The 22,616-nt window shown below is 33.5% G+C and overlaps 2 protein-coding genes and 1 long non-coding RNA gene across 6 annotated transcripts; 1 reads left to right on the top strand and 2 right to left on the bottom strand.

The window, feature by feature from the left end:
• Positions 1-4,010: 4,010 nt before the first annotated feature.
• LOC105157639 (LIM domain-containing protein WLIM2b) lies at positions 4,011-5,433 on the bottom strand. The gene is made up of 5 exons (XM_011074065.3): positions 5,166-5,433; positions 4,890-4,992; positions 4,772-4,788; positions 4,576-4,665; positions 4,011-4,472 (listed from the first exon to the last, which is right to left on the bottom strand). The coding sequence occupies exons 1-5, from the start codon at positions 5,298-5,300 to the stop codon at positions 4,197-4,199; spliced, it is 621 nt and encodes a 206-aa protein (XP_011072367.1). The 5' UTR covers positions 5,301-5,433; the 3' UTR covers positions 4,011-4,196.
• Positions 5,434-14,506: 9,073 nt separating this feature from the next.
• Positions 14,507-16,814, top strand: LOC105157649 (uncharacterized). 4 transcript variants are annotated; one of them, XR_016064468.1, is made up of 3 exons: positions 14,515-14,771; positions 15,788-16,401; positions 16,465-16,814. It is a non-coding gene; the product is annotated as an uncharacterized LOC105157649 (long non-coding RNA). The 4 variants fall into 4 exon arrangements; XR_016064470.1 differs by having other exon boundaries at positions 14,522-14,771; positions 15,788-15,899; positions 16,008-16,814; XR_016064467.1 differs by having other exon boundaries at positions 14,530-14,771; positions 15,788-15,899; positions 16,022-16,814.
• A 3,986-nt stretch (positions 16,815-20,800) lies between these two features.
• On the bottom strand, positions 20,801-22,254 carry LOC105157661 (remorin). The gene is made up of 4 exons (XM_011074097.3): positions 22,050-22,254; positions 21,820-21,907; positions 21,425-21,506; positions 20,801-21,246 (listed from the first exon to the last, which is right to left on the bottom strand). Exons 1-4 carry the CDS (start codon positions 22,174-22,176, stop codon positions 21,046-21,048), a joined length of 498 nt encoding a protein of 165 aa, XP_011072399.1. The 5' UTR covers positions 22,177-22,254; the 3' UTR covers positions 20,801-21,045.
• Positions 22,255-22,616: the final 362 nt, after the last annotated feature.

The following is a 22,616-nucleotide window of genomic DNA, read 5'->3' on the forward strand; positions in this document are numbered from 1 at the left end:
ATAAGATTCAGATTTTTCTTTAACAACTCCGTATTGTTTTCTTCATAGAAATGCAAAATTTCATGGAGGGTACCCCCAATTCAGCTGGAATGGTTGCTTCTGTTCCATTAACTATGGTAAAGGGACTTTCTCCTGTAGATCCTCGGGGGATTGTGCGACAAACCCATAGGACACTAGTTAATTCTTCTATCTAATTTCCACCAGCTCATTCTAATCGTCTCTTAATTCCTTGAATGAGGATTTGGTTGGTGACCTCCACTTGCCTATTGACCTGGGGATGTGCTATGATGTGAATCTTTGTTTGATATGTAGTCTTTTACACCAGTCTTGTATTTTGTGGTCTTGGAACTGCCGATCATTGTTGAGATATTTCTCGCGGGAGTCCAAAACGACAGATGATGTTCTTCCATATAAATTTCATCGCCTCTGTTTCTGTGATACGGGTGAGTGACTCAATTTCCACCTACTTGGTAAAGTAGTCATGGCTACTAGAAGAAATTTTCTTTGGTGGGGAGCTAGGGGGAAAGACCCCCACGATAGCTATCCCCAATTGTGCGAAAGGACGCGGTGATAACATGGTTGCAAAGGGCTCCGTAGGTTGGTGTATGAGGGATGAGTGGTTTTGGCATTTCTCACATTTGCTTACCAGCTGTCGCGCATCTTGTATTGTATTGTAATATGCCTCATCCTATGATCCTCTAGAGCGCTAGACAATTTGGAGAGGCAGTCAGCTTTGACATTTTCTTCCCTTGAAATTTGGATAGTTTGGAAACTTTAGAACCCCGTCTTTAATTCTGCTATCTATTATAAATATTGGATCATATTTTCTTCCTTGGCTTCGTATGAGCCCTTCACTTGTTTGACTATTAACTACGAATATGAATAGGCTATTAGGCTTCTAGCTCCCACTTTATGCACCATTCTAAACCTGTTACGAGGGCTTCATATTCATCCTCGTTGTTGGAGGCCCAAACCCGAACTTAACAGCAAATTCTAAATTTTCTCCTTGGGGTGAAGTGATAACTATGGCCGCCCCACTACCATGATCGTGGATGATCCATCTACATGCAATAACCACTTTTTGGCTTGAGGGGTGCCTTCTTCAGATATTCCTGCTATCCTGGAGATGAAGTCAGCTATAGCCTAGGCCTTAATGGTAGTTCGAGGTAGATAAGAGATATCATACTCACTCAATTCTACTGCACATTTTACCAATCGCCCTGATGTATCTGGACCCAGAATTTATTTCAGAGGCTGGTTAGTTTTTACTCCAACGGGATACGAAAGAAATTACGAACATAGTCTTCTAGCAGTCTTTCAGTACTTTGATGATGTAATACATCGACATTTATTTCCTATTATCTACACGAATAAGGATGGAGCTAATAGCTTGGGGGGTGGCTGATAGACACACATAGAGGGTATTCCCTGGAGATGGCTTCACCAGTAGAGGAAGTCTCGCTAAATATCGTATGAGTTCTTCAAAAAGCTTGCTGACAAGCATCATCCCAAGCAAAATTCTTCGCCTTCCGTAAGACTTTGAAAAAGGGCAAGCTTTTTTATGCCGACTTGGAGATAAAACGACTGAGTGCTGCTACCCTCCCAGTTAGCCTTTGTACTTCATTAATGTTGGAAGGTGCCTTCACATCCAAAATGGCTTTGATCTTGACGGGATTAGCCTCTATTCTTGAGGACTCTGTTTACATGAGGACTCCTATTCTGTAGGGAGTCCTTCTAGGCTAAGCAGTCTTGAGCCTTGAGGGCGCCTTTCTTCTCTTAGGCTGGGTTTGGAAGGCAGGCCTGTGATCTGGAAAGCCTTTTATTGGGCCTCCCTCTTGAAACGAGTTTGATAATCCTTCAGTGGGCTATCTTCACCAGGGGCTGGTAGGCTTGGTTTGGGCTTCAAATCTTCTTTTAGGCCAAGTGCTTTTGGGCCATACACATCAAAATATATAATGAATTTTTTTTTTCGAATATAATTCAAAATTTCAAATAAAACGAAAAGAACACAATGTTAATAATTACTAAAATAAAAATATATATATACTAAAAAATTAATTTTTGGTTCGATTTGGTCTTGAAACGTTGATGGAAAAAAACGAACCGGAAATCGATTTAACAAAAAAACAAAAATCCAACTGAATTTTTCGATTCGATTTTGGTTGCAAACTGAATTTTCGGTTCGATCGATTTAACCGAACTGTGAACACCCCTAGCTGGTGGAGGGTCATCAGCCTCAACCCACGGCCGAAAACCACGATACCCCAGCCTAATCGGAGGCTTACGTGGCAATGATCAAACACCATTTGTGGCTGGCTGCAGTGGGGGGCAAGAACAAGGGCCGTATATTCGGTCTTAGTGTTGAGGCCCATGTCTCAAGTTGGACTTACATATCACCATCGCCACCCCCACCTACACTGACACCAACACAACCAAACCCAGCCATGGAGGATCGCAGCGGCCACTAGAGATGATAATGGTCAATATGATGGCCATGGTGAGGGAGATGCAGGCCAACTCCTCGACTGCGGGACCGTGATAGCCGACTGCCTCAACTAGCACTCTGCCACCGCCTCCGGCAGACCCTCGGCCCCGATCGAGGACGATATGGACGTCGTTGACGAGGAGGGTTTAGATTAGGTTTTAATTTTGTAATTGAATAATATTTTGTTTAAATTAATTCTTTAATTTATAACAATTTCGAATTTCGAAAAAATCATTTCTAAACCTGCCTCAAATCCCCCATTTTTTGTAGTGATATGTCACAATTGATCTTCGTGATCTAGAGCTTTGTAATTACAAAGCGTAACACTTCCTAGAACAAGAGATTCATTACCAAATTCTCAATTGATCGCTTATGCAAGAACGGGATCTCCTATTTATACTAGAGAAATATATAAGGTAAGCGATGATTCTTTATTGTCTTGCCCTGAAAACTTCATGATGGGAACAAAGAGGTCTTTTCCCGAGCTCTGTTTTAATGCTCCAATCCTTCGATTAAAAAATCATTTCATATAATAAGTTTCAACCCTTTGGATTACATACTTCGACTTTCCAAGGATTGAGCTCTTCACTTAATTCTTCCTTGTCACTGTGAGATATAGGAGCTACCTTTAAAATTGTGACGCTTGACTATTGATCATGGGCCATACGATGATGATACACGAATGGTGGTTGTCTCTTGAACTTGTAGGAGCTACCTCTAAAATTGCAATGTCTGACGATTGTGGGCTATGTCACGTTGCAACGAGGATGTCGTGATCTAAAGGACGGTTGGTTGTGATGCCCCACCTCCCGTGGGTCAGGAATTGATAGGAACATTTTCCACAAGTTGTTCGTAATCTAATTTCAAAATACATTTAATGAATTTGGAAGCAATTTTCGCATTATAATTTCATGATACATTTAGTGGGTTTGAAAGGCTTGCACACCGCGGAAGTGACAGGAGTTTTATTTAATATTTTGAAATTCTAATTCTTTTTTTGGCTCAAAACAATATAAATGTGTTTTACGTAATCAAATTTTTACAGTCAATTCGAGTGAGTGAAAGATTAGGAATCAAATCGAACTATATGAAATAGACAAAAAATTCTTGAATTACTAAAATAATAGGAATTAAGAAAGTTATCCATCCTAAAATAAAATTTGAAAATATTTAAAATATACTTATATGTAATCCAATTTTTTAATACTTGATGGTGTGAAAATGATAAAACGTTGCAAGTAAATTGAAAAATGCATCTTCAGCTCTCAAATAACTCGAAATAGTACAATTCAAAATATTAAGCCCATATATTTATGTAAAATATTAAAAAAAATAATTATTTTAATTTTTAACTATTTTTGCTGATATGTTTATGTGTCCATTGAAATATTCAACTAAACTTGTTTGATTGATTTGGTTTGAAAAGCTCAAGTTTTTAATCCATGTATATTTAAAAAATAAAAAAAGAATTATTAGATCATACCGATTAATTATGATTCTAAAAAAAAAAAAAAAAATAAAAAAATTGAAGAAAATTATTGAAAACCAAACTATAATGAAAATTAGTCGAATCAACGAGACAAAAACATAATTATAAGTAAATAAAACAACAATTTTATTATCTTATGGAACACCTGTAAAACTATGTAAAAAAATTTAATTTTAGCATAAAGGAAAATTTAACGTTGAGGATTCCATCTGCAAGAAACATCTATGTCTCTTGTGCAAGCTCGACGGGCGTGGTGGGTGGTTGTGGAGAGTCGTCGGCCGTCGTCGTGTCCAAATCGATCGCCTCAGCACTATTCTTCCTGCTGTTAGCAGTGGTGGTGAGATGATTGTAGCTGCCCTTCTCCTTGAAGAGCTGAGCAAAATGGGGCTTGCAGTAGAGGATCCCGTCCAATGCAGCGTACGACGAGGTTGTAAGGAGGCAACCTCCGTGAGCGCACTTGAAGCATGACTTGTGGTAGAATTCACCCTCCATTGTTACCTGAAACGACATACGTTTGTAATGATTGCTCGAACGATTCGCTCACACAAAATGGTCACCATATGGTACGTGTTATTGCACTTGTTATGTGATTAGTCACTACCTTCTCCAGTGGGTAGACTGTCTTGGCGCAGACAGCACATTTGTCTTGGGTGCCAGAAAAGAATGAGGAGACTTTACTGGCATTCTTATTCTGCAATTGCATATTGAAAAGCACATAAAAGAAAAAAAAATTAAAGTAATGTTAATGTGGGAAATAAATTTCAAGAAAAATTTAATTCAAAGGTTGAATTATGCACCGTTTCTCCTTGCTTCGCTGTTCATGAAAAACGGCCAAAAAAAATGAAAAAAAACATTATTGATTATAATGTAACGTCGAAAAATTAAAATTAATAGTCGGAAATCAAGATGTTTTACGTGGTTGGAACTTCTTAGAAGTGAAGCCAGCACTCTCTTTGAAGAGCTGTTCAAAGTGAGGCTTGCAGTATAGTTGTCCATCCATAGCAGAGTAGTTGCTCATCTGTAATAACAAGAGTCATATAATACTTGAACGTATCAAATGATGTAATAAACCGTATCTGTCATTCTCGACACATTCTTCATTGGAAAGGTGGAAAACGAAGGAAATTTCCCACTTTTTTACGGTCTTTTTGTGTCGAGAATCTTGTAACAACTCGCAAAAGAATCACATACCGCAAGACGTCCGTTGCAATGGCTACATTTGAAGCAAGACTTGTGATAAGGGACTCCATCGGCGGACATCATCTCGACGAAATGCACAGTTTTGTCGCAGGCCTTGCATTTCTGTGTTGTCCCAAATTGAGCCATTTTTCCTCTGTCTTATTCTTTTTCTTTTTGTTCTAATCAAACGTTCACTCAAAGAACAAGATTTTGGAGGAAAATTTTTGGTGTCAAATTATTGTGCTTTTCCACCACATGGAGTTCCTGTTGTGTATGGAGAGGAAATGCTGCTTTTCTCTGTGAACTCATGTTGCAATTTGTAAGGAAAGTTTAAGGTATGTGCTGGAAATCAGACCAGTCATGTTCTAGTGGTGCAGGCCATTTCAGCCTGGTGTTAAGGGGATCCCTTGGAAGAACTGTTATTTCGAAAACTAAGATAATCAGAAACATCCATGTATGAAAATATAAATTTAGAAAAAAAATATATATATATATTTCAATGGGGAAAATAATGTAGCCACAAATAACGGGTGCTGACCACTTTTACCGCGCTTGAAAAAAGAAATACAAATGAATAATAAAAATAAATTATTATGTTATTCTCGTAATGAAGATAAGATTAAAATCTTTTTAAAAGTTTTACCTTGAAAAAGAACGTATTTTAATTTTTTTTTCTTTTTGTATTATTATGAAGCATGACTTGTGATTATATGTACAGATATATTTAGGTAATATATATTATTTATAGGTAGTCATAAAAATATTAAAGTTCTTTATATTCTTTATGTTTTTGAAACATTAGTATTATATAATTATATTTTTAAATTGATAATTAATTCTTTTAATTGATAAGGAAATTATTTACTGTGATTATTTGTAATTTACTTTCTAAATTTGATATGTAATTGATCAGTTTTTTTAAATTAACACCAATTACATAGCAAATGAATTATATTTTTCATGTAACTGATTCATGTTTGACCAAACTCGATTTAAATTAGAATTTTTCTATGCACAATACTCCTTATGATACATTACTAGGATGGGGATAATTCCTTTTAATGTATCTTCCACTACAAAAAAATACAATAATTAACCATGACTAATTTCCATGATTAAAAATAAATAACTATAGCAAATAGCCATTTACCACAGCTATGCAATGGTTTTTGGCCGTTGTATTTATGAGGGTAGCTAAAACACTTGTCATGTCTAAAAATCATGACAAATATTTTTACCATGTCTCTTAGCCATGAAAAATAACTTTTTCTTGGTGAAAAATATATATTTTTTGCATCGATTTATTAACCATAGCCAATAAAAATTATTTACCATAGTTTTTAGACCATAGCAATTAAGTTGTCGCTAATAATAATTTTTTTCTAGTGTTCCAAGGGCAAAATAGTCACTTCATATTATGCCTTTTTAATTGACGGATTTTGTTATATTTTTATTTTTGGGTTATTTGTTTTCTTGATGAGAAGCTGAAAACCAATATATTTTAATAATAAGGAGTAAAAGTTTGTAGTATTATTGTAAATATATATTATGTGAAACGTTACTATAACATAATACTAATGCAGTTATGTAATCACTAATATACATATATATATATATATATATATATAATAATAGAAGTATCAAAATTCAAAGGAATACCTCAGTAAGGGTACGTATGTTTTCTCACGATAAGAATGTAAACTCAATATATTCTAACTATTATGTATTTAATCATAAGTTGCACTTATTATTATTACTATTATTTTACCTCTATTATATTATGATAAAAATCAAAAGTACGTGAAGTACAATTTTTCAAAACAAATTTCTATTATTCATATTAAAATAAAAGCAAAGAAATATCGTATTTTCGATTGCGTACGTTAGGGCATTTTTCAATTTACTTCCGTTTTTGAAAAAATTACATTTCATAAGTTGAAAATTTTCTTAATATTAGTCATTACATACTTTTTCCATCCAATAAATAATGAAAAATGTATGCAAAATGCTATCGTAACATTCAGTAAACTTTTCAATTCATGGGACGTAATATGAAAAAATTGTAACTAATGGAACTAAATTGAAAAAGGCCCAATAATTAACGAAAAATGCTAACGACTCCATTAATTATTTGGTAAGTAATGAACTAAAACTGAGAAAACTTTAAACTTACGCAATGCAATATGAGAAAACTGTGACAAATAGAGCTAAATTAAAAAAGACTCCAACAAATGGGACCAAAAATATAATTTTTTCTAAAGTCAATTTGGTAGAAGTCACACATTTTAAATATTTTAAAAGCGTTTCTAATATAATAAGATTGATAACTTTTATTTAAAATTTCATGTTATTTATTCTTTCATATGTATCGATTTAGTTTTTGAAGTTTATATTAGTATTTTCTATATTATTCTAATACTATTCATTTTAAATTTTACTGTGCATATTAAATTACTATTTTTAATATTTAGAAATAACTTCTAACAAATTAATCACGTTGAAATAGTATTTTCTTATTTATTTATTTTAGTTGGATATATTTATCATTAATGTCCATATAGTTTAGAGAATAAGACTCTTAAATATTCTTCTTTTGATAGAATTTTGTCTTCTAGAACTAATTTTGATTTATTAATTACAAGATTACTCAAGTAAAGATATAAACGTTATTTTAGTGAAGGGAGCAACAAACACATGAGAGATTTAAACTGATTTAAACTATTATATATAGCATAGGCTTAATGTAATTTTGATCCTGTATCTATAAAGGGTTGGAAATTTTGGTCTTCTAACTTTGGATGTGGCAATTTTGGTCCTGTATCTTTCAAATGTTTGTGATTTTGGTCCTTCAACCCAATTCATAACCATTTTGCCCTTCTAATAACAAAATAACCATAGTGCACTACATGCTCTAAATTAGACCCAACATGATTTCGAAATAAATTAAGTCTCCACAAATTCATATCTTGATTTAACCACCTTGATCCTGGAGTATTCCGAGTCCTCGATTTTACGGGCTTTCTCCAACACACTAACAATATACCTTATTTTGTTTTCTACCATAGGGTGTAAAAACAGTCCAATATAGAAACTTAATAAAATTTTGGACGAACAAGTTGAACAAAAGCCTTGAATTTATTGAAAAAAAGTTGAAATATTGCGTAGATATTTCTCTTCTATAAGAGGAGCAACCTTTTAGCCTCTCATAGATAAGAGGACTACACTCGTGGGCGAAATCACCATAAACAGAAATTGCTAATATTGAAAACTTAAAAGGAATCAAAATATTATGTGGTGAAGAGTTGGAGAAAATTCTTGATGACCCCCATCTGCTTCCAAGCTTCCTTATTTACAGTAGCCCGCGTACTTCAAAATTGTTTTAGGTGACGTTATTATATTTATCACCCATTTTGACCTTCTTCTTTTCAGTTGTTGGTCATTATGGCTTGTTTCTGATGGCTTGCTAGCTGGTATCCTCTACTTTCTTATTATTGGCTTTTCTGTCATCTTCTGCCAACAGTATTCCTTTTGATTTTTTACATTTTGAGGTTTTACCTCGTCTTGCAAAAATTCTTTCTTTTACCCTTTTAAATTTTGGTTTCTTATTTTGTCACAACAACGATATATGTGGTTATGCAATTGCTCAACATGCATCATGTTGCATGCCTTCTTTCTTGTGGCCTCTGTTGCAGGCAGCTTATTCTCCCATACGAGCATTCTTTTCTTTTCGAACAATCTTTCTGCAAAGTCTATGCTCTTTCTTGTGGTGGAGGTTAATAGGAATAATCCATTTAATTTATTGAAAATATTTTAAATGGATACTTGACTCTATCTATCTCTATGAGACAGACCTAGAATCCCCAAGCTCTTCTAGTGGATATTTCATCTTCACTTAGAGATGATACCAAGGGAGCTTCTCTTGTGGCAGCCTTGACTTTGTTGAATGCTACCATGTCGAGTCTCTGCAACTTGATATAATGGAATGCTGATGAGACCTTTTCCCTGCAATTTTAGTATCGTTGAAATAAACTTAAGCTCCAAAATATCGCCTTATTTTAAATGGGAATTCTTTTGCCATGTATCATATACTACCCCACTAATCCATTCTAAAAGTTTTGAGATCTCCGAAAACCCTGGTGACATAGTATGAACCGAGGCAAGTGCTCCAGAATTATACCATTCTTGAACCTCTTCTAGTTTTGACCCTTCGAGCATCTAGATCTGGTTATATTTTTTGAATGCATCTACAATGGTTTTGCTTGGGTTAACTCCTATTCGAGAAACTAATTTTTTCTTCCACATTCTTTGGTACACCTGCTAAGTAGAAACAGAAGATAATAAGTCATTAGCATTAACTTTAGAGTTAGCTGTCATCGGCCTAAGGTTAATCTCTTCCTATTTGACCATAGAGGTGCTGGGTTGACTTGAATTATTAAGAGTTTGGAATTCCTGTAATTCAATTGCCGCCTTTTTACCAGAGTTTGGCAATGGCCTTGCGCAAGCAGTACTTGAATCTATTGCTACATATATCAGGTCTAGTGAATCCTAGACAGAGAACTCTTCCCAGCAATCTTCTATAAGCCTCGGGATTAGCCAGCTGCTCTTCTGCAAAAGCTGTAAACTTGATCCCTATTAGCAGTGGAATGCTAGTTGCCTTGGTTTGTGCAAGCCCAGCATATGCTATAATATCCTTTATATATTTATTTTTTGTAACATTGAGACCTTCATTTGACCTTGCAATTTCAAGACCAAGAAAAAATTTTGCTGGTCTAAGGTCTTTAATAGTGAACAAGTCATCCAAGTAAGACTTAATTTCTAAAATTGTTTCCTTTGAAGGTCTTGCAATTAAGACATTATCCACATAAACAAGTAAACAAAATATACCAGTTGAAGTAACCTTAGTGAATAGGCAATGATCATGTTAGGACTGAACAAAGCCAAAGGTCTCCAACTTTGTTGTGAACTTTTGATTCAGTTGCCTTGAGGCTTGTTTGAGGCCATAGAGAGATCTTTTCAACTTGCACACATGTCCCTCAGGAATAGTATACCCTTCAGGAGCCTGCATATATATTTCTTCATCTAGAAATCCATGTAAGAATGCATTATTTATGTCTAATTGATGCAAATGCCAATGCAGTTTAGCAGCAACAGCCAAGAGAATTCTAACTGTTATAGCTTTTGCCACTGGTGAAAAAGTTGATTATAACCCTTAACAACTAACCTAGTTTTATACATTTCTATAGAACTATATGACCTCAGTTTTAACTTAAAACCTGACTTAGAGCCTATTGCCTTCTTTTGTTGGGGAAGTTTTTTAATTTTCCAGGTGTGGTTTCTTTCTAGAGTTTTTGATTTTGCAGACATTGCATCTCTCCACTCCTTTTTCTTTACAGCTTATACAAAATTTTTTTGAAGCTTCTGTATGATTAAAGTTTTGATCCACTTCTGTAGTATGTTCAGTGTTATCAGATAAGTCCTAATCTATTTCAGAGGCTATTTGTGGTATAAAGGATGTGATAGGTTCAACTTGTTGTCCTACATAGGGAGAAATATCTTCTTCAAATATTACATCTCTTGAAAGTAGGACAGTTCTCTTATTTAAGTCATACAATTTGTATCCCTTTTGATTGAGAGCATATCCTAAGAAAATACATTTTAAAGCCCTTAATCAAATTTAGATTTATTTGGTAGTGTATTTGTTGCAAAAGGCAAGCAACCAAAAGTTTTAGATTGAGTATAATTTAAAGGTTTATTAAACAACATTTCATAAGGAGTTTTCCACTTTAAGACTGGTGTAGGTATTCTATTTATTAAGTAGATTGCTGTTAAAACTGCATCTGTCCAAAATATTTTTGGTAGATTAGATTGAAACATCAGTGATCTAGCTACCTGCAAAAGATGTTTATGTTTTCTTTCTACAATACCATTTTGTTGTGGTGTGTATACACATGTTGTTTGGTGTATAATTCCTTCTCTCTAAAGAATTTTTGACATTGCCCCCTTAGGAATTCAAATCCATTGTCAATTCGTATTACTTTAATTCTTTTTATCAAATTGAGTTAGGATCATCTTTTGAAAGTTAATCAATAGACTTGCAGTTTGTGATTTTTGTTGCATTAAGAATGTCCAAGTGCATCTGCTGTAATCATCTACTACTATTAACATATATTTACACTTAGAAATGAAATATTCATTATAGGGCTCCCATAAATCTATATGTAGTAAATCAAAGTAGTTTTGAGATGAAGAATTGCTTAAGGGAAAAGATAGTCTCTGTTGTTTGGCTTGAGGATAGATTTCACAAGATGAAGGTTGAATTTTGCTTTTTCTTTTATTAATCCTGTATGGATCAGTACATTATGAGAGATATGTCCTAGTCTTCTATGCCAAGTTTTTGATGTAACAAGTGGCACACTAAGGCTAAATTCTTTGCTGGAATTCATGACTTCATCTATATGCTTCTTCTCAAAAGATTGTTTCTTGAAGATGTAAAGTTTTCCTGACAAGCATCCCACTGCAACCACTTTTTTAGTCTTATGGTCCTGCATAACACAATAGGATCGAGAGAATTTAAATCTAATAGAGGAAGTATCACACATCTTGCTTATAGACAATAAGTTGAACTTTAAATTTGGCACAAACAACACATTAAGGTAAACTTTATCAGAAAGTGCTATGTTTCCTAAGTTTCCAACAGAATGATTTGCGCCATCTGCAAGATGTATGAATGCATACTTGGGTTCTTTTATCTGTTATACTTCTTTTCCTCTGGAATTTTTTCTGAGTTCATAGCCTTTTAAATGCCTGCATGGCCATGTTTTGTCCAGTGTATGGATTTCCTGAGTTCACTTCCTTTTGTCTTTCAATCCTTAATATCATAGAGTAAGCTTTGGTGACATTAGGCAAAGGGTCCATCATAAGGATTTGGATCCTGACATAGTCATAACTTTCATGTAAACCCATCAGAAATTGCATCAATTGGTCCGCCATCTTGAGATCTGCAACTTTCTTGATAGCTCCACAAGTGCATTGTGGAGTAGGCTAGCTCATCCCAAAATCTTTTGAGTTTTGAGAAATATAGTGACATGGATAAAGAACCTTGAGACATAGAGGCCATTTCCCTTTTTAGTTGATAGACCATAGGTCCATTGCTTGTCCAAAATGAGTTTCCAATTCAATCCATAACTCTCTAGCCATACTAGTATACAGGAAGCTCTCAACTATGCCTGTTCCATGTGGTTACCATGTAATCTGCTCTAGTTCTTTTGTCATCTTTTGCAGGCTTGATTCCCTCTCATTGATGAAGTTTAGCTTCATTTTGACACCCAAGGCTATATTAATTGATCTGCTCCTAGAAAGAAAGTTAGAGCCATCTAATGGTGTGGTTATCACTTGGATGCAGCTTCAACATCTCTTGATCTTCTGCCATTCTTGTCGTGGGAGTTTCTTGAGGTTTGTAAAGGAATCAGGAAAGAAGAATTTCGTTTTGGTGGAAGGATCAGAGAGCATCCAAGATGGTTCTGATACCATGTAAAGAAAACGAAAGCTGGAAGGAATGAACAACAATTTTCCATTGTTTTCTTGGGCAAGAAGAAGAGAGATTACAGTACATTTCAGAACGAAGAAGCACTGTTCTTTCTTTTATACAACACTAACTACTATCAGTCGTAAGGCTTAAACGTGTGTTCTCAGACTTGCGCCTTTGGAACTCCTCCTTCTATAATAGAGACAGTGCATTGAACTTTTTCTTCTTTGTATGTAATGGAACAACTGAGCTGCTACTGCAAGTGTATGAAACCTGGGTGCTTTACAGTATCGAACCAATTCCAAAGTCCTATTGCTCACTTTATATTTCATTTATTATGCATGCTCCACATGTATAAAAATCAGGATTTGTAACGGTTTTTTGGAACAGTCTTTGTAGCAACTTTGGAATGGAAAACAATTGCTGACGTCACTTATTTCTGCCAGAACAATTTCATATATTTGGAATGACAAAATAGTTACAAAGTCCATTCCTACACAGTCATATTCGTAAAGTCGTTACAAAAACTTGACTGTTACAATTTGGGACGACTTCTGGAATTGTTATTAAAATTTGGAACGACTCTTCCTTTTGTGAAAACTCACTGTTCTAAAATCTGGTCTAAAGGCAGTTCCAAATATATAATTAGCTGTCGCTGTTACAAACACTATTATAAATTTTTAACCACTACAAATTTACTATTTTAGAACGACCATGTTGGCGTTTGTAACAGCCACTAAAAAAAAGTTAGAACTTTCTCCAGTAATCGAATATAAAGTCATTACAAAATGTAATACACTTGAACGGTCCACAAGCCATTCCAATAGCCCTTCCAATTATCTAATTTTTTGTGAAATATTTAAATTTATAATAATTCATGAAAAAAAAATTATTTTTTTAGAAAAATAAAGATTAATATTTGGAACTGCCAAAAATTTAAAAAATGTGTTACATGGCCGTTCCAAAATCTATAAATATTTGGTGGATCTATTTTGGTGCTGGCTCAAAATTTGGAGGAAAATTGAAATTTTGGAACGGTCATTATATAAAGCCGTTCCAAAAATCAATCTAATATATTCGTTTGGCGGAAATTCTAAAATTATTTGGGGAAAATTTAATTTTCAAATGGTCGTTCCAAGGTCAATACCAAAATTAATTCTAATATGTTAATATCAAAAGTCGTGTAAAAAATCGTTACAGTATGTGTTTAAATTTCAAACTTATGTTTTCAAGTATGATATTATAAAATTCATGCACCGAATTCATGCCAAACTTAATTACATTTAAGACTATGTCCATTTGATCACATCTGTTGGTCTGATTTAAAATTATTTGGCCTAATTCTATAGTGTCGATTGAAAAACTATTTTTATGTTCCGGATATAATATCTCGACATCCGAAACTTAATCATATGTATTCTTTTGTCGGTCTGATTATATCTAACGGTTTGACCTAAATTTTAACGGTCTGATTAAGTCATACAGTACAACAATGTAAGATGATAGTTACGTCAGTGTAATACTAACAATTATGAATATACAAATTTATTCCTTATTGTGAATGTATATCAATCTCAATTTCAAATATTTTATATACTTCAATTGTATTAATCCACACAATGGACACTTTCTTCAATATTAAATTGTCCATTACAGATTTTTATTAGTTTTTATATATTTTTTTAAAAATAATACTTTATTTAGAAGTCCTTTTGGAACGGCTTTATGAACGACTAACAAATACGATATCGTTTTGATTTATGTAAAGTAATAATGTTTGAACTCTTTTTAGAACGATTTTATATACATAATAATTTGTTTTGAACGGTCTTTAGAATGATTATGATTCTAATATAAAGGGAATACTTAGCAGATTTTTTTCATGTCCAATTCATCTTCTCCAATCCTCCTCCCCACCCCACCCAAACGCCTCTCTCTCTCTCTCTCTTTCACCACCATCTCAACCAAATCCCTCTTTCTCTCTCTCTCACCAATTGCCGCCGCCGCCACCTTGCCACCACCACCACCACCACCTTCTCCACCGTCATCACCAATCCATGCCACCACCACAGTCACCGCTCCCACTAGCACCAGTAAGTTTTTATTTTTATTTTTGTTCTAATATTTTATAATTCTATTTAGTTTTATTGAGGAAGATGATGAGGAGGAGGAAGAGGAGGATATAATTTGTTGGAGAAATCGGTTGGGTTAATTGTTATTTGTTGTTAATTGTTAACATGAATTTGTTTAGTGTTAATTATTTTTATAATATTTTGATGATAAAAACTGTTTTTCATTATCCTTTTGAAAATAATAATTTCTTAAAGTATCTATTTTCCGAAAATTTGAATTTTTTTTGAAAATAAATCTAAAAGTTTATATTTTATGAAAATTTGTTGAAAATAATTTTTGAAAATTTTTTAAACTTATTTTTCTGAAATTTTGGAAAGTTTTGTGAAAAGTTTTTGGTAAAATTTGAAATTTTGAAACTTACGGTATTTTTTCTAAAATTTCTGAAATTTATTTTAATTTATCTGCCATCATATTAAAATTAAAAAGTTGGAATTTAATTTTATGTATTTTCTGAAAATATGTATAATTTTTTTTTATGTAATTTGTGTTAATTTTATGAATATGTGTTATTTGTGTTATTTTATGTAAATTGTATTAGTTTAAGAAAATATGTGTAATTTTTAAAAAATTTCTGAAAAATTTTGAAATTTATTTTTCTGAAATTTTTGAACTTTTTTTTTTAAATATTTCTGTAATGTTTTATGTAATCTTATGAATATTAGAAAAAAAGTTGGGATTTAATATTTTGTAATTTCTGAAAATATGTAATGTGTTTAATTTTATGTAATTTGTGTTAATTTTATGAATATGTTTAATTCTATGTAATTTGTAATAATTTATGAATGTGTAATTTGTGCAATTTTATGTAATTTGTGTTAATTTAAAAAAAAATATGTGTAATTTCTGAAACTTTTTTTTTGTTAATTTGTGTAATTATATGTAATTTGTGTTAATTTATAATAATATTCTTTAATATATTAGCAAAAATATAATTTTATACATAATATAATAAATTTAATACTTATTAATTTTTCAGGTCTCGGCCACTTGGCCCGGCCCTCCGTCACCCTAGCAATCCCAACCTCCAACTGATCCCTCGATGCCCGACGACGAGAAAGAAAATGGTGCCGACGGGGAGCATGATCTAGGTTAGGGTGGTTTATCTTTTTTATTTTGTTTTAAATTTAGATTTATATTTATATTAGGAAGGCAAAATTGCAATATTGATCTCGTAAGTATGGGGGTGGTAAAATAAGGACCGTAACTACAGGACTGGCAATTTAGTCCCATAAGTATTGAATTTTTGGCAATTTTGTCGCGGCGGAGAGATTTGGGGCTTAGGATTCCGATGTCCACGTGTGCGCAACTTAAACACCTAGCAGCTTTGCGTGGCTAATGAAATGGCGTGGGCGAGAAAAGAGGCCCTCTTCCCGCTTTTTTTCACTCCTATGTAAGTAAACCTCTATCTCTCTCATATTTTTGCTGCAAATGAAGCTGTAGGGGAAGGAAAACAGTGAAAATGTCTTCATTATCGTTGGGCAATAACTCCACCGCTGTAGTAAACTGCTTTTGTGGCATTAGGGCTCCATTGAGAACTCTTGGACCAATAATAATCCTGGAAGAATGTTTTATTCTTGCGTAAATTATAAGGTAAGAATCTGAATTTTAAGTTTAAATTTTGTAGATGTTGGCTTATTTTTTGTTCGATTGCAGAGTAGAGGATGTCGATTTTTTATATGGGATGACCCACCTATGTGTGCTACAACTTTGTGTGTCATACCCGGTTTGCATTGCAAGCTTCAAGGAATGGAAACCAAAGCAAAATTGTCGAAGAAGAAAACATTTTGGCTTAAAGTTTGCTCGATGGCATCATGATTTCTGTTGGTCGGTTTTTGGATGGGTAAACTGATGCTGGTTTTTGGATGAGTCATTCCAGGTTGCTAGATTGGTAGGAACTTACATTATGTTGTTAGATATGGGTAAACATAAGATGGGGGAAATGTAATGGTATTTTGTGGTTTTGATAATGAAATTGAAAGCCTCAAATTTGAAGCTTTTGTGAATTTTGTGTTATATTGTTAATGAATTTTAATAATTGAAACTAAAAAGCCTCAAATTGCAGTTGCTAATTAATTTAGTAATATAATGAAAATGAATTTTAAGCCTCAAATTGAAAGTATCAACAAGATAGCAATATAATTAAAAAAAAGCATTCATTTCATAACATCCATTTATAACCTGTCTTCACACAAAACATGAACATCCATTTAGAAAACCCCCTAATTTATAGGATATGCAATAACAACTAATTTCTCAAGTTTTTAAAGTATCTTGAGATTACAGACAAAAAATATTTTCATTCTTATAGAAAAGTTCTAAGCAAAAGGTGAATTCCTCCCATCTTTGTTCTTTCCCTTATCTCCATTGTCCTTTAATTGTGATAATACATTGTTCAATTTTGATAATGTAACATACTTCTTTTCATCCTTCTCCAAAAATGTACATGTTGACAGAAGAGATTTGGTCTCTGGATTAAAGGTTGTTTTAGGAAAACCTCCTATCTCCCAGTCCATCGTGGTGGGACTCTAATATTAACTTTGGGCACTGGTGGTTGTAGATGAGTTGGTAGAGGAGGTCTAAAAGTTTGAGTTGCATCTTGTTGCTGAGATGTTGAAGACTTCTATGATGGCTTCCATGGTTGCTTGTGTGCAACTTTTTATTTATAACGGGGTGCTTGAATGGTTTGGGTACTGGTTTTGTTGAAGTTGGGTTCTTATGTATTACTTATAAGGAGAATGAAATTAACCGAATAAGTGAATGATAAACAAAATTCTTGAAATTACTTGAGAATTACTTACTAAAGCTACGTTTGTTGGCTTGTATGATGGACTGCAGTACTTGAAAGTTGTTGTTCTTTCATCCCCTGAAAAAAAAAAAAAAGTAGTCATTAAGTATTAGAAGAAGTATAATTAAGTGTAGTACTAAACCCCTGAAAAAAAAAAAGTCATTAAGTTATCAAGTACTGACAACTGTTTCATATACAATTTGAATTTATTAAGGGTAATAGCCCTTGCAGCCTTCCACAAACAGTTTTTAAATGCCAAACCCCTGAAGTATGTATTCTTCAAATTAGAGTGTAGATATCTTACACAAAACCTATGATCTAAAGCAGGAAACACTTCCTGAAATGTTTGAACTAACCCCTTTTGCTTATCAGATATGAAGCATCACTGGTCATCTCTAACCACCCCCAAATCAGATTTCAAAAGACTTAAAAACCACTCCCAAGTCACCCTCATTTCTTTTGCAACAACAACATATGCAATAGGATAAATATTGTTGTTCGGGCCAATACCTACTACTGTTAATAGAACCCCTCCCCCCCAAAAGGTCTTTCAAGATGACATCCATCAACACCTACCACCTGTCTGCACCCCCCCTTAAACCCATCTTTCAAGGCACCAAAACACAAATAAATTTTTTCGAATTTCTGATCAGTATCTATGCCTAATACCATTGTGGAGCCTGGATTACTTTTTAGCAATTCATTGGCATAATCTTGCATCATTGAATATTGTACTTCATGAGCACCCTCTATTGATTTTTGTATCTTTTTTTTTTTTTTGGCTCTATACGCTTGATCTCTTGATACATTGACTCTTAAATCTTGAATGACATCAATCTTAAAACCCTTGATATTTCTCTTTGTATCACTTCTGAATTTTTTAATGTACTTGTCTACAAGCTACTTTGGCTTTAAATTTTTAACATGATAGTCCCTTCCACATGTGTGATTGAAATTATATTCACTTATCTGAAATGTGCATTTATCATTTACTTTGTGTGTATTTATCCTCCACTGACAATCTTCCTTAGCACATCTAGCATACGTTTTGTTCTTATCATTCTTGGTGATTTCCAAATGTCTCCTTGTTTTTATTGCATGACCGTCAATGGCATTTCTAAATTCAGTTTTAGTGCTGAAGATCATTCCTAATTCAAAGGTAGGATCATATTGTTCCACAGGATTGAAAATAATTTTTGGCTCTTCTGTTTCAGTATCATCAGACCCCTTTTTCACTGTGAACGTCATCCTCACTCCCAAACAGGTCTTCCTCACCCTCTTTATCGCTACCCTTGTCATCATCTTTTCTTTTCTTTCATATTAGTTTCTTCTACTTCTCTTTCTATTTGTTTTTCCAAAACCTCTTCATCAATGTACTCTCCTATTCTTTTAGTATTAATCTCATCATTTTTAAAATCATAATCACTATTTTCAAATGATTCAGATTCTTTTAAATTTTCATTCTTTTCACCCACCCTCCTGAAGTTGTGTACTACATTCACCAACCTGACAGGCCATAATATTGCCATCAATTTCAATATATATATTGATTTCTCTTTCAGGAGCTATACCAGCACATATATCAAACAAAACCTCATCACCACTTACTTTGTAACACACATCTCCAAGCTTTGTGAAATATATTTTATTACCAAAATAACCAACCTCACTAGCCATTTCGTTCAGTTTTGAAATAGACATTTCATACACATCCTTATAATCAAATTTGTACATTACATTCCCCCAAAAATGTAATGTAATAGTTGTTAACAAACTATCATTATTATCTGCAAAAACAAAAAGGAACAAAAACAAACACAAAACAGAACCAATTACAATTTCAATCACAGAAAAATTCATACAAAATCATACACAAAAAAAACAAAATAAAATGAATAAATGTACAGACAATAACAACAAAATGAATAAATGTACAGAAAATAGACAACTAGAAGCACGCACATGGGACAAATAGAATATTACGCAGACAGAAAAAAAAATAAATTAAAGGCCATTGTTGGTTTCCAGACAATAACAACACAATGAGACCATAGTGTTGGAGATTTCTGAACGAAGCACAAGAGACCACTTTCATTTTTTGGGACCACAAAAAACCCTATATTTAACGCTAAAACACAAACCCGTTTGCCTATTTTACAAAACTTACCGTATGAAGGTGAAGCAGAATCATTGAACTTAGGATTCCGAAGTGGCATTGCTTCCTCCTCAATTAACGATCAATTCTTGATTCCAGTTGAAGGAAGAATTTTTAGGGTTTTTGGGATTTGAGAGAATCTACTATGATTTGGGGGGAGAGAGTTTTACAGTCGTGTTTTTTACCTTAGTCAGTTTTTTACCCGCCTTGCCACGTCATCAAGTTATGCCACATTTCAGGCCACTCGTGCTGCTAACTGTGTAACTTTGGCCCAGTTGGCCTCTTTTCCCGCCCACGCCACCTCATTAGCCACACAAACTGCAAGGTGTTTAAGTTGCGCACACGTGGATGTCAAAACCCTAAGCTCCAAATCTCTCTGCCGTGTTTTTGGACGGGTTTGGTCGGAATGACCAAAATTGCCGAAAAATCAATACATATGGGACTAAAATTGCCAGTCCTATAGTTACGGTCCTAATTTTGCCACACCCTCATACTTACAAGACCAATTTTGTAATTTTACCTATTATGAATATAATATTTAAATAGTACTTAACTTTTTTTAATTATATAGTATTTCACATTTAACAAATTCATCAAAAAATTTATAACTAAAAGAATTCTATTTAAATTTAAATAAATCATATAAAAATGTACTACATTTGTAACGGCTTCTGTTTTAGGAATAAACTTCATTATCACAAAATATGGATCAATTCCTAAACCCGTTCCAAAAATTATACCAAAATGAGACATGTATGTCTTTGTTTTAAAAAAATATTACTAAAACTGAAACAAAAATCCAAACGCCGTTCCAAAAATTGGTATAATAAATTCAAAATTGTCATTCCAAAAAGAGTTCCAAAGTCATTTTTTGCATTCAGTTAATTATTATAACATTTATGGTGGCCGTTACAATATTCAATACAATTAGGAACGGTTTCGTCTAGAGCCGTTACAATTCTTTTGTAACACCTGAAATAAAAGCAAATGGGCTTTCGTTGCAAAAAAGTCATTCTAAATTAATAAAAATTATTACAAAATAAAAATAATTGTTCCAATAAAAAAAAATTTATAGCGACATGTGTATATTAAATAAATACAAGATTCAGTATCAGATTACAATAAAAAGATCTGAACGGCAAAGATTAACACACAAACACAGTAAATTTTAAGAGAAATTTGACACCAAGATAGATAGAAACTAAACTATATGTATCTGCAAACTTAGTTACATTATCTGCAAACAAGAAGCATACATCCCCTTGATAATAATTCATCACATTCACAAGAACAATCAGCAGCTAAAGCATGCAAACAATTTCTTCGGAACGTTGCCCGTTGCTCGATACTTAGCAGCAGCTTCCTCCACCATGAGCAGGTCTTTCCCTCGGTCGGCCTCCACCATTGCCCTCTTTTCTTCACCAGCCCTATGAATCATCGCCGTCTTGTTCTTCATCTTCGCTGCGTATTCGGCCTTCTTCTTTTCAATTTTCTCCTGTTTTTATATGAATTCGGAAAAAAATCACTTTCCCTTTGCCGTCAGAACTGAACTCACAACTTTTTCCCACCACAAAAACAGAAGCTCATGGAAACATAAACACCACCTCGGAATCCCATATAATTATGTATCAAGATTCTTAGCAGTAACCAAATTAGGACAAAAAGTGTCTTACCTCAATCTGCTTCAGCTGAGCTTCTAAGGATGCCCTTTTGGCATTCTCCCAAGCATCCACACCAGACAACCTTTTGTATGCTCTGAAAGAATTAATACACACTCTCATGTGAATTAATACAAATCAGGACAGAACATGAACAACTCATGTACTAACTCCTTGTTGTAAAATTCTTATTCAAACTTGCAGGTTCAGCCCAGCCAAACCAATTACATAATAATTTGCTGTGTCACCGGTCAATTTCTCTGAACTGTACATCAATCATAAGGTAAGCGTACTGCACTTTTTATATAATCAGTTCAGATTCTACTGAACTCGATTTGGATTAGAGTTTCACATGATTCGTACAAAGAAATAGAGAAGCAAGAATTACTAAGAAAGAAGAATCCCCATACTTGTTATCAGCCTTAGTTTTCTCATTGTCTTCCCATGCTTTGATAAGAGCCAATCTCTTCTCCCTTTCAACCTCTGCAAGCCCACCATCTACACACCAAATTTCACCGGATAAGAGTGTAATTATCATATATATATATATATATATATATAATATTTTCTTAATTAAAATCAATCAAAAAATATATAAAAAAAAAGAAAGAAAGAAAAATAATTAAATCCCAGAAATTACCCCTATCATTGGGTTTTTTCCCAACTTGAAGATGGTGTTGTGGAAGTGGGACAAGTGCTTTTCCTTCAGCAGAAGAGTGGTGGTGGCGTTGTTCATCAGCTGATCTCTTCGTTTCTTCTTCTCCCATTATTGCCTTCTCCCTTAATATGTCTAACTTTGATAGAGTACGAGAATGTCTGGGTATATCCACCACTTGTATTTATTTTTCAACCCTTAGAAAAACACCTTTTAAATCCTTGCTCATATATTTCAAGAAAATTACATTTTTGGTCCTCATAGATAAAGGGTATGTCATTTTTAGTCCCACAGTTTACGAATTTAACATATTTGATCTCACAAACTAAAAAATTATAACTTCAGTATTATAATTTTTTATCCTATTAGACCGAATGTGCCATAATTTTTTATTCTATGGAACCAAAACAACTATAATTTTTTGTCTTATAAAACCAAATATGCTAAGATCATAAACTGCGGTATCAAAAGTACAACACCCTTTATTATGTAGGGACAAAAATGTAATTCTTTCATTATTTTTATTTATATTATGTTAATATAAAACACAAA

The sequence above is a fragment of the Sesamum indicum genome, linkage group LG1 (genome assembly GCF_026168435.1).
Source record: "Sesamum indicum cultivar Baizhima isolate 11 linkage group LG1, ASM2616843v1, whole genome shotgun sequence".
In the NCBI taxonomy this organism is placed as follows: domain Eukaryota; kingdom Viridiplantae; phylum Streptophyta; class Magnoliopsida; order Lamiales; family Pedaliaceae; genus Sesamum; species Sesamum indicum.

Coding starts and splice junctions, on each gene's coding strand:
- LOC105157661 (XM_011074097.3), bottom strand. CDS start 22,176: ATGGGAGAAGAAGAAACGAAGAGATCAGCTGATGAACAACGCCACCAC. Junction 21,908..22,049: donor GAAAAAACCCAATGATAGGG/GTAATTTCTGGG, acceptor TTTGGTGTGTAG/ATGGTGGGCTTGCAGAGGTT. Junction 21,247..21,424: donor CTCAGCTGAAGCAGATTGAG/GTAAGACACTTT, acceptor ATATAAAAACAG/GAGAAAATTGAAAAGAAGAA.
- LOC105157639 (XM_011074065.3), bottom strand. CDS start 5,300: ATGGCTCAATTTGGGACAACACAGAAATGCAAGGCCTGCGACAAAACT. Junction 4,993..5,165: donor ATTGCAACGGACGTCTTGCG/GTATGTGATTCT, acceptor TTGTTATTACAG/ATGAGCAACTACTCTGCTAT. Junction 4,473..4,575: donor CAGTCTACCCACTGGAGAAG/GTAGTGACTAAT, acceptor ATGTCGTTTCAG/GTAACAATGGAGGGTGAATT.